General features: G+C 34.1%; 1 protein-coding gene across 34 annotated transcripts in view; it reads left to right on the plus strand.

The window, feature by feature from the left end:
- Nrxn1 (neurexin 1) overlaps nucleotides 1-12,621 on the plus strand; it is a 1,098,127-nt gene that overhangs the window by 1,060,179 nt on the left and 25,327 nt on the right. For 21 of the 34 annotated variants that reach the window (XM_058573180.1, XM_058573188.1, XM_058573174.1 and 18 more), the window contains one exon: nucleotides 12,384-12,471. In XM_058573180.1, coding sequence (XP_058429163.1) covers nucleotides 12,384-12,471 — 88 coding nt within the window. The remainder of the gene's footprint in view (nucleotides 1-12,383; nucleotides 12,472-12,621) is intronic. The other 13 variants (XM_058573183.1, XM_058573206.1, XM_046424247.2 and 10 more) reach the window with 1 other exon arrangement.

A 12,621-nucleotide genomic window follows, 5' to 3' on the forward strand; every position in this document is an offset into this window, starting at 1 on the left:
TGGGTGCCATTCTCTAGTATTTCTCAAAGGTCTTCCTTAAAATTTCAATAAAATATAGGACAGTGTTTAAAAAGGCAAATCATGCAAAAAAAATCTTGGGCAAAGTAGAAAAATATTCCTCCTGCTCTTTTTATCTTTCCTATACCCAATCATGAAACTGGGAGTGATAGGAGTAAGATGCCAACCGAATGGAAGCCAGGCAGTCAGAAGCTTCTCCTGGGTTCCACACTGAACAGAGCAGGTGTTTCACACTGCTTACCTGATCCACTCCTGACCTTATCCACTTAGGGCTTCCTTTCTTTAACTGTAAGGGACCTGGAACAAGGAATACAGGAGTTCAATGGTGCAAAACGCAACTTTCTGCTCTTAGAAGCCCCTAATTTATCACACACCTCAAGTTCCCCTTTTGCAACTCAAGGCAGTAGAATCCAGTCACTTAGCATTCAATTCCACCATAACCCACCTCTCTTAGAAATTATTTTCAAGAACTACTAAAAGCTACCAATCCCCTCCTGTATACTCCATCCACAAATATATGGCAAATTATCCTGATAGAACAGTTCAGTAATTTAAACTGGAAAACTAGAAGTCAAATGTCAGGGATCATGATATCTCAAATTAAATCAACAAATACACAAAGAACAACTTCCTTGCACCAGGAAGTGGTTTAGCAGAGCAAAACAGATTTCCCATTAAATCATGAATTTCTTCTCACAGAAACATTTCCAAATTTCTTGACCTTAGCAGTCATATAATCATTATCACGGGAAGAATCCATATAATCCCTGCTCCCCACCCCCAGTTTTACAGCTGGGTTCAAAATGTACGCTGTGTTGTTAGAGTGGAACAGCATTTGCTCTCCAGACTTTCCTTGCTACATGTTCTTTCCTCCTGAGATGGGAGTTGGGACACCACAGACGAAACAGAAAGGCATAAAAAGTGAAATGCAAAAGAAGGAAGGTTATTATTGATTGTAAAAATTAAGGTTGTTAATTGTAAAAATGAAAGCACCAATTGCTTAAAATGAATGGTAGAGCTAGTCACATTTTCCAAAGACGCTGACACAACCATGCTTCTTCTTCATCCTTTTCAAATTGATACATCTTCAGATCAGCAGATGGATCATATATCAGAGATCATACAACAGCTCAGGTTCTGTCACTCCCCCAACTTTGGAAATATTTTATAAAATTTTAAGGTGCATTTATTGTTTTTTTCACGTGTGATAAACGATTTCTAAGTCAGACTTACTTCCCTTAACAAGCTACTTATATTTTCTTTATTACACTGACCAAAGTAATTTCTGATTCATTGCCCAGGAGTTTTCTCCTCTAATGTTAAATACTGTGCCAGGCACTGGGAATGCATCCTTGAAGAGACAGTTTAAACCTTCAAACTGTAGAAAATGTGAAAGAGTAATTGACTAATTCAAAAAAGGCAAGATGTCACCTTGAAACTGAAAAGAAATTCAAGTGCATGCTCTACCACAATACTGTAAATATTTGGAGTTAGAAAATTATGTTTTTATTTCTCCCCTCTATAACTCTTTATTAATTAAAAGTATTCAACAAATGATTATGAATGGACAAGTGAATTAATAAATGATTGCATGGGAAGATCAATGGAAATGAATTGCAAGGATCCATTTTGCCCTGCACTTCTTTCTTTCTTTCTTTTTAAAAATATTTTCTTAGTTGTCAATGGACTTTATTTGTTTATTTATTTATTTATTCATTTATTTATATGCAGTGCTGAGAATCGAATCCAGTGCCTTACACATGCTAGGCAAGTGCTCTACCACTGAGCCACAACCCCAGCCCTTGCACTTATTTCTTGACATGTGAATTTGATAACTGCTCTCAGCTAGTCCTAGCCTGGTGCAATTTATTTCAGGGAAAAGATAAAACTTTCATCCTGTGGTTGGATTTTGTAGGAAAATATTATAAAGGCATAGTTTCCTTGCAATTAAATAAAAGTTCTTATAATGTAAGATTATTGCAATAAAGTTTGTAGGTGACAGGGAGAGTTGGAAACATTATACAGAGGAAAAAAAAACCAGAATAATAGTCAACTATGTATTTCTCAGCCCTTTCTACAAAGCAGGCTTTTTCTTATTGCTTTCCAAAGGACAGGAGTGTTCCATAAAAGTAGGCAGACCAACTTATTGCAAGACATTTTTAGTTTTGCCTTCCTTCTAACCTTTAGTCATTCTCTCTTTCAGTTAAAGATAATGTCACTTTTTTCTATTTCTCTGCCATAAATTTCCAGCCATGGGGTATAATGTGGAAACCAGTTATAAAGTTTCATTGTCACTTCTAGATATGTTATAAGGCAGATAAAAATCTTTGAAAAAGTGTGATTTTTGCCACCATTCTTATCTCAGTCTTAGGAGTTGTACTTCTGGAAAATAATCTAGACTTGCTCTCTCTTCTTTTGAGATTTAAAGACCTGTTATAAATGAGCAAATGTGACAAACATCCTTTGTCACATAAAAGTTTTGTAATGAGCTCAGTGTGGACGGCCATCAAGAATAAGATTCTTTAAAATCTTGATTTAAATATTTGTTCTATTTATTATTATTTTTCTCAATCAAAATTACTTTTAAAAAAGATTTTTATGCAGATGCTGAAAGAATATATGCCAGGTTTTTCAGAGTGGAGATGACATTTTAAGTCAACTCTATTGAACTCCTGTGATAGGTGCTCTGGGGGCATAAAACATAGCCCTAAACTCTATCCAGAGACGTGTTGGAAATAAGATAGAATACATCTAAGCAGTTCCCAAACTTTTAGATTTCAAAGTTATTAGAAAAGGCAAATACCTCCACTATTCTAATGCACTAATATTGCTTAGTGTCTTATAAGAATTCATTAGCATATTAATTTTCCTTATAGAAGACACCTCTAGACAATGCCATGTTATAACTACAGACAATATCACTACAGTAAAGAGCATTGTGCTGCATAGGTCACACTTAGAAAATCAGTGTCTGTCTTCCTATCTGTCTCTCTCTCTCTCATTTAATTAGCAGTGCTTGCTAAGTGATCTGGCTTTTCTTTTCTTCTTGTTTCTCTGTTCGCTTAAATGCTGTGGATACATTAAGGACATGAATTAAGAGTAAGCTTTGAATCCAAAGATAAAATATATTGTCACATGTAATGAGCAGAACTTAGAGCTCTTATGTCCCCCAGTCTGCACACCAAGCCTGGAGAGAGGAAACTGAGTGCCACCCATGAATTAGCATTGCCTATTTTGTTAGTCACAATGAGATAAACATAAATGCCCTCAATAAGCAATGCCAAAATCAAATCCATCCTGTGATAAAAAGAAGTGGACCAATAAGAACAGCATTTATGTGGGGAACCATTTGGAGTGAGACATAGAGATCTCATTCACCTGAGGGGACTACAGGATATAAAAATGAAATTTCTTCAGTTAAGTAGATATTTGGCTGCCCTCTTTAAGCACTCCCCAGAACTGTTCATTATATTGTCACGCATGAGGCAAATACAACTTCTTACTAGTTATAATGATAACATATAAACACTACGTTGTGGGCATCTTCATACTTTAAAAATGTTTTCAAACATACATTTGATACCAATAACATTCCTGTGAGATGGAGAAGTTATTGTGATTCACATATACAAATGATTGCAAATGCATGTATATATTCACATGTATAGAATATAAATTACTGTGTACTTGTATAGAACACAGGAGCTAGTCCAAGAGAATGCATACAGCTTATGAGATACAGAACTGAGACTTGGATTCTGAACTAGTATTTATTTTCCACTATTGATCAGCATAGTAGAAATTAAACCAAAGTATTTATGCAACACAATATCCCAAATATGTACTAAAATGCACCATAAGGAATGAAGCACTTTTGTATTTAAGCTTAGAATTCCAGTTTACCTAGAACTAGGAAAGATGAGAATCCTCTAAGGAACACAATAACCTTGTGACATCTGAGGTAGATAAGGTTTACCCTCAATCACTACTTGATAGGTACATTCATAGAAGTGTTTTTCAGATATTGACTTATTTGAGAGATCTCAGTATAGAACCTTCTATGCATTCAACTCATGGATCAAAAGAAAAAAACAATCTGTTCATTGGGTCATTTTCATTACTAGCCACAACCTTATTTCTTTCTGTTCCATACTCCAAGTATTGAGTGGGATTGAAATGCTTATGCATCACCAGGTTAAAGTTTTATCAAGACAAAATTGGTCATGGTAATACCCAGTAGCAAAAAAATGCTTTGAATATGGGCTGTTTTGTGACTCCTTCTACACCTTTGATTTTGAATCTCTAATTCTTGGACCATCATGAAAATGAGACTGACTTGATCAATGTCTAGATTGTTTCTGAAGTTTAAAAAAAAGTATTACTAATAAATGATCACTTCTGTTTATTTATTCCTGAGATGTAATAAAAGACAATTTGACAAAGCCCTAATGATGGTTGTGTGAAAGAGACAAAGATAAATATCTCATTAGCACTTATGTTGTGAAGACAGTAATTAATAAGAAAGACCTTGAAAATTGGATTTTCATCAGTGGCTTGGGGAGAAGAGAGTAGAGAGTTTATTGTGTTAATTCTGTTACCAGCCTACAATCTTCAATATTCAAGGAGATTAAAAGGCAGAAAAATATTCTGTCATTTATATTTTCTTTCTATCCCCAAGAATTTAATCATGCATCTGTGCTTAGAAATTTCAGACATGGAGGTAGAGGTCTTTAAATAATTTGAGAAATGATTGACATAAGGAAATGAAGAACTTTCTGGATTTATTGAATTTAAAAATAATTATACTTATGTGAAATGTGACTTTTTAATCCTTGGATTTAAAAATTTTGGACTTTAGAATTAATTTTGCTTTCCTTAGAGTCACTTTATGTGATTATTGCCATGTCAGACAGTGCTATAGCTGTCTAGGTGTGTCTGTTTTGTATGCGTGTCTGTGTCTTCTGATGACTTTAGTGGTTTCTTGTCTAAAATTCAATACTTAGTTTCCCTTTGCCACCTTTTTATTTATTTTATCATGTATATTTTAAGCCACATCAAATCCTTTAGAGAAACAAGATAGTTTTGTGTGGATGGATGGATAGACGGATAAGTGGATGGATAAAAGTCATCCGGTATAAATGCCACATTTTTTAAATCCATTCATCTATTGAAGGGCGTCTAGGTTGGTTCCACATTCTAGCTATTGTGAATTGTGCTGCTATAAACATTGATGTGGCTGTGTCCCTGTAGTATGCTCTTCTTAGGTCTTTTGGGTATAGTCCGAGAAGGGGAATAGCTGGGTCAAATGGTGGTTCCATTCCCAGCTTTCCAAGGAATCTCCATACTGCTTTCCAAATTGGCTGCACCAATTTGCAGTCCCACCAGCAATGAGGGGAGGAGTAGGGAGGAGAGGAGTAGGGAGGGGAGGAGTAGGGAGGATAGGAAGGGCAGCAGAATAGAATAGAAAATACAACTGATGTATGTACATTCCATGTATGTATTATATATCAAAATGCATTCTACTGTCATGTATGACTAAAAAAAATAAATAAATAAAAATTAAAAAAAAAAAGTCATCCGGTATAGGAGATCATCACAATCTGCTGGAAGTCTGAATAATCACATAGCTTTGCTATTAATTAGCAGTATAATTGTGGCTTATAAAACATTTTATTTTCTATATCTGGTATACTGAGACATAAAAATGAGGGATTGGACTAATGGGCACTAAGGTCTGACTCTGTACAAGAAGATACATGATTGCTTGAGTGAATCATGATTTCATTCCCTAATGTGTTGTGTGCCAGCAATGAAAGCCTGGATTTTGGAATCAGGCAAGATGAAACTGCCCATCATTGGCATGTTACAATAATAAAGTCTGTTTTGGCCTCATTACCAGTAAGGATTTTCAGTTCAACCTGTGTGACTAATTAATCCATTCAGTCATAATAGTTGGACTAGAGATTCATATTTACGAAACTAGAAGCCTAGATTTACATTTGTAAGCATCTGTCAGTATTTATTTAATTTGGAAATTGCCAAAATCATTTTGCAGGTGCTTTGTCCAAAAACATTTGATAGCTCTCATTTTCTAGTTTCCCTTTCAGTACCTCTATTCTACTACCAGTAGTATTTGGAGGTCTTGCATCCCCAAATTCTAATCAGTAAGAATTCAGGAGAATAGATTATTCTGATGCTTTGTTGAAGGTTTAACTTAGCTCTTTTTTGTTTTAGCTGATCCTTCTACACTGGCATGGCTAAAAATGGAAATGCAATATGAGCAGAGAGGTCATCATTAGTTTAAAGAAATAAGAGAAGAGATGAATTGTCTTCATAGGAAAAAAAAATTTGGTTTCAAGTTTCTTAACAGCAGATTTATTTTTTAAAGGTTTACTATTTTGTGTAAATTAGCTAAAACAATTTTCTTTTTGATTAGGCAGCAATCCAGTTTTATTCTTTCTCCTATCATATCATTAAAATTCATTTCTCTGCAACATTATGCCCACATTTTTATATTTCCCTTCGAGTTTTGCCTGTTAAGATAACCAGTATCAAATATACATAAAAATGAATGTTAGATTGTGTAAGACAGGTGATCTCTTTACCATGTGGAATTTTACTTCTATTCAAACCCACTTTCTTTAACTGTTCTGAAACCATTGCATACCTTTTACATTTTCAAAATTGAATGACTTTCAAGTCTGTCTTTTTGTCAAACAGCTGATTTATGGTCACTTTTCATAATTGTCTAGGGTATCAGTTGGGGGAAAACATTAAAGAAATGTGAGAGCTGGAAATTTTCAGGGATATTTAAGCTTTTCTCCAAATATTCATGAATGCCAACGTTCATACATTCAAATTGGGTAAATGAGTATACAAATAATTTTTTTTTTGAGCAGACATTTAACTTTAACATGTATGATTGATAGCAACACCTCCACCTGTGTTCTGGAGACTGATGCTGTTGAGGGTGAATGTTAAATGAAGTAATAGATATTAGAGCATGATTATATTTTAAGAAAAAATAAGCTATCTGAACTGAATTGATTGTTGTTTGTATTAATGAGTGTTTTGTTCACATTCCTTAGAACAGAGTGGCAATATTAAGTTATTTCAGGCAGGAACCCCAATTTGTACCTTGATGTATAGTGAGCATAATTTATGCCCACCAGAAAACACTTTGTGTAAATGAGGTGCTTTATATTTGATTTTGACTAATTGGTCCTCACTATCTTTGTTATTTTTGTGCTGGAGCTAAAATTTATCCTCCACACAGTGGATCTCAGTTTATTATTTTATTTTTATTAAATAGTAAGCCATAAGGCTGACATTTTCTATGGCATCTATGACTCAGACAAATAATTGACAAATAATCAAAACTTTATAAAAACACTGAAAATTATTCAGTGTCTAAATTTCTTTAACAGGATCGTTGGTTAACTAAAATTACCAATTTGGTGTATCTCTTTATGAATTTTTTTTTTTTCAAATTGGCTGCTGTTGAAGAATTCAATGTATGTTACACTTGGCTTATTTTTCTGTGAATTTTCCTCTTGGTGACAATTGTGATTTCCCCTGACTCCTAGAAACTACTTCTTTCGTAGGTTATCAGTACAATGGGTTGGACTTTGCTTGAGGAATTTGTGACATTAATTCTAAATGCTGTCAGATTTCTTTACAAGGAACCTCACCCAGTGATTAGTTTTTCTCCAGAGAAACAGATTTAGTCACTAAAACCAAGCACAATAGCCCTCTTTTCATCCAAAGAAGCTTTGCATAGGGAAAAATATCAGCAAGAAGAAATGTCCATCAATTAACCAAACATAAGCATACTTCAACTAGCACCATACAAAACCTGTCAGCCTAAATATCAGTCTTGGCCATGAAAGATTAAGTTAAATAATTTTATGTGAGTTAGCATCATTGCTTGAGATGAAATATGTATACATATATATGTATATACACATGCATAAATATATATACAAATATATACGTGTGTTATATATATGTATATATATACATATATATGTATGATCTTGGATGTATATAGTAGGATAGACTATTGCTGTTTAGAAACAAAGTTTCAATTAAAATTTTACAAAAATCAAAGATTTCTTTGTGAAAATACATTCACAGTGGCCGTTCTATTGCAGTTGTGAATTCTTCACAAACAGAATTGTCTTTCTGGTCAAGATTTCTGGAAGGTATCTCCACTGGAATGTATTTGTCTTCAGCATGGCTCTTTATCATCAGAAATAAAGTCTAGGAATGCTGTTCTTATCAGGGTTAAAATATCACAGGCTGTATTCAGCCATTCTATTATCGTGTATTTGTAAGCACACAGATATGTAGTTGGATTGTTTGTTTTTCAAGTGGAAGCAAGTGTATATAAAGCAAATCCCACCATTACTGATGGGTGGAGGAGACTGGGTGAGCAGAGTAGTACATCAGCATTTCTGTAGTTTCTATCCTACCAAATACTCTTTCCCTAATATCCCTGACGATGAAGTAAATTGGTCTGGCTTATTCTATACATTGAGAACATTCTTTCTTTCTCATCCAGAATATGTTTTCTCCAAAGGCTTACTCGTATGCAGAACCTGATAGATTAAGTTTCAGTGCCTTCCTTTCTTAAATCATGTTCTACTCATCTTTTTCCTCTAAAGGTAGAAAGACTTGATTTTGGTAGACATTTTAAACAAGAACAGATGCTTGCCAGATATATACACAGACCGCTGTGAACCAGGGAAGATCAGCATGGTCCTCTGACCTCTGAGTGGTTAAATGCACAGTTAGAGACACTTACCTAAATGGACTGTTAGGTAAAGCTAATTCTTTTACTTGATCACTCTTCTATCTCTTACAGCAGGTTGTCTCTGTTCTGACAAAGGTTATAAACATCAGGGAAAAGTATACTAAAGAATAGAATTGATTAATGTGTCATATTTGAATTTGTTCCTACCATTCTCACAATAGTGAGTCCTGGAAAGGCAGTTCCAACAACAGTAAATTACATTTAAATTACACAGCATTACCTAAAAAATTACTGTTAATTCCACCTCAAAAATGAAATTTGACTTTTTTCCCTACACTTGAACTACTTTCTGATTTTGTCTTTTTTTCCCCTACATTGGAGCCACTTTCTGATTTTTCATAGCATGATGATTTCTGCCAAAGCAGCTACTGATTTAAGATCTTTTATTCACGAGATTTTTGCTGGGTTTTAAATTTCTGAAGAAAATAAATATGTAAAAGTCAAGAATGTATATGTATTATACCAGAAAAAGATACATTAAAAACTAGAATATATTTTTACAAAGGGGTATAGTGATTTTTCTCCTACTATAAGAGTTCTATAGAAGGTATTATTGTATGACATCTTTTATTATTCTGGGTTGTGTTTTGTAAAAGGTAACAATGAAAAATCTCAATGTTTTCTGTTTTTTATGGAATTGTTCCAAAGAAAAATAGTTTTAAAAAGAAATTTTTATTTATGTTGCCTAAATAATTTAGCCTCCATGAAGCAGTGTCCACCAAGTCACACATTTCTGGACCATGAATTTATGTTAAGAGCATCCTTCTTTGTTTACTTGATGTTTGCCTAAGTTGCAATTTGAACCTAGGCTGTAAAAGATGGACATTTATTTCAACAAAGTATCTATATGGCCACTGTATCTTTTTATCAATACTAATATGAGCCCTCAAGTCAAAAATGATTCATACATACAACTTTTGATTTAAAATATAAAATTACATTATTTATAAGGAGTGGAAATGATATAATTAAAATGGTGCTACTTTCATAGAATATCGAAGATAATGTTGATAATATTGGAATTTTTAAATGAATATTTGCAGTGTGATTCTATCCTAGGTACTTTTCATGTACTTATTTAATTCTTAAATTCTTTTTCCTTTTTTCATTAATTACTTATTTATTTATATTTGGTACCAGGGATTGAACCCAGGGGCACTTAACCACTGAGCTACATCCCAAGCATTTCCTTTTGAGATAGTCTCACTAAGTTGCTTAAGGCCTTGATAAATTGCTGGGTCTGGCTTTGATCCTGATCCTCCTGCCTTAGCCTCCAGAAACACTGGGATTACAAGCATGTGCCACTAGACATAAAGCTATAGTCTCCATTTTTTTTCAAGTGAGAAAAATAAAGCACAGAGTAGTTCTTTAACTTCTACAGCAGGTTTTTTTTTTTTTAACTTTGACATTGACATCTTAGGACAAATAATTATTTGCTGTTAGAGTTGTGTTATTAGAGCATTTTAGATTAGTTAGCAACATCCCTAGTCTCTACCTACTTGTTGCAAAAGTAGCAGACACACAGCATCATTCCAACATAATAACCTTAGTATCTCTAGATGTTACCAAATGTCTTCCCACATGGCTGGGGGGAAAAGTGACAATATTACTGTTTAGATGAGAACCACTGGTTTAAAGCACTTATTCACATCCCTGTATGCCTGACAAGAATATTACAAGAGCATAATTAATGTATAATTGATTGCATCAATCATTTATATTTAAAACTCAGCAAGAAAAATGAAACATTCTCTTGAATTGAGTTAATTAATTGAATTTTAATTAATTTGAAAGAGTATCCACTTTGGTTGAGAATAAAGGTAGTTTTCCACAAAAGTTGTTCCCAGAAAAAAAGCTGATTATCTGCTCAGGGATGTATTGGAACAATTGCCCTGCATGACCACATAATCCAATAACTTGTCATTATCAAGTCAGTTTGGATTTTATCCTGCATGATGAGCTTGTGCCAAGAGGAGGATGATTCTCTCCCTTTTAAAACCTACTTTAATAAGAGATACCTCATGACTACTGTTCTACTTGCTGATAGTTTTCACTGTTAAGTGGTATACTTTCAGGAAATTCAATATTTTGAACTTCTTCTTTTAAAATAATAGCAGCAAAATGTATGAATCTGGAAACTCTCTCAGAATCTATAAGATCAGAATGAAATAAAATGATCTCAAAATGCTATTTAAAGCTACTTAATGGCTTGTGTTTATTTACAACTATATTGTGAAGTATTAGGGTCTGAATAAACTCTGCATTCTAAATTAATGATCCTGTGCTTGAAAGATTTTTAAACCTAATATGTGACATAAAATTCCATCATCTCTTGGTTCCACTTTTCAAACTGCCACAACTTTCTTAAAATGTATTTATTTATACCCTCTCCATGACAATATTAGGGACTCCTTTAGTAAAAATAAGTCATACCATATTTCTGCTTTTTTCTTTGAAAAAATATATATATTTAATTCCACATTTAAATGACGGCTGCATCCAGGTTGCAATTCTGAGTTTCCTCTAAAAACTCCCAATCTCCTTAATCCTCAGCAGATATAATGAGATATTTTTCTTTTTGTACCTTGGAATCTCTCTGTTTTACTTTAGCATCAGCCAAATCTTATGGACACCTTCACAAATTCCATGCAATAACTCTGCTGAGTTTATTGCCGCTATAAGTAGCAGTAAAGAACAACCTTTGGCGCTTGTCAATGTGTTGATTATGTGACTAACTGCTAGGATTTACACTCTGCTTTTTATTACAGTGATAGTTATCTTTTTTGCTATAAGTGCAATGAAGCAACTAGAATGTCACAGAGGAAGCGGTCACCTCTCCCCCACTCTATTCGAAATATACTTTTCATTTATTACGAAACCTTAATGATGGAAAGGACAATGGGGGAACAATACCTGTTATCTGAACATTGCAAAAATGAGATTTGAATGTGAAAGCGTAACACAAATGGAAAGTACCTTAAATGGACTATATTTGCTTCATTTTTTGCATCAGTGAGAGATATATCCAATTCTCTACTCAATCTGTGTTTCCTAATAATGACAAGCTACATCTCAAAGATTTATCAAACTCTACCTGGTCGTGAATGTAAAAGGTTATGGCTGCTCTGCTTTCAGGAAGCCAAGCACAAGTACTACATAAAGCCTACTGATGCATACATTGTAGCACTCTAGGGCTGTAATAAATTTCAGATCATCTGTTTCTGCCAGCTTGTTTTAAACATCTATACACTACTACATGTAGCTTTCCTCTACATTTGAATGGATGTGTATCTACACATTGGCCATCACCCTTTCTATGTCCTCGTGTAATTAAGGTGTCATCAAGTTTTCACAAACATGCAGATACTTTCATGAGAGATCTAGAATAAGTTTGTGAATTTAAGCTTTGTGTCTTTGGGAAGGGAAATAATGAATTTGATTTCTCAACCTGTGAGGTAACGAGAACTGTGTTTCACTTGTCAATGTGACAAAGGTAAGAGGATCTCTTAGGACCCCTTAAATTGATCTTTTGAATGTGATTCTTTTGCAGACCACAGATGACATCCTTGTGGCCTCAGCAGAGTGTCCCAGCGATGATGAGGACATTGACCCCTGTGAGCCGAGCTCAGGTGGGTTAGGTTAGTCGACTTTTTTTCTTACTTCCTTGGCTTTACTGTAATTCTTTGTTGCATGTCACATTCCCAGAAGAGCTGTCCATTTACGTGTAGAAGGGTCCCCCATTCTATAATGTTCCCTTTTTACAAGGACAAATTTACCCACATTTATTT

Source organism: Marmota monax, unplaced genomic scaffold, assembly GCF_021218885.2.
Source record: "Marmota monax isolate L192 unplaced genomic scaffold, Marmota_monax_Labrador192_F-V1.1 WCK01_AAM20220418_F8-fsc00015, whole genome shotgun sequence".
Classification (NCBI taxonomy): domain Eukaryota; kingdom Metazoa; phylum Chordata; class Mammalia; order Rodentia; family Sciuridae; genus Marmota; species Marmota monax.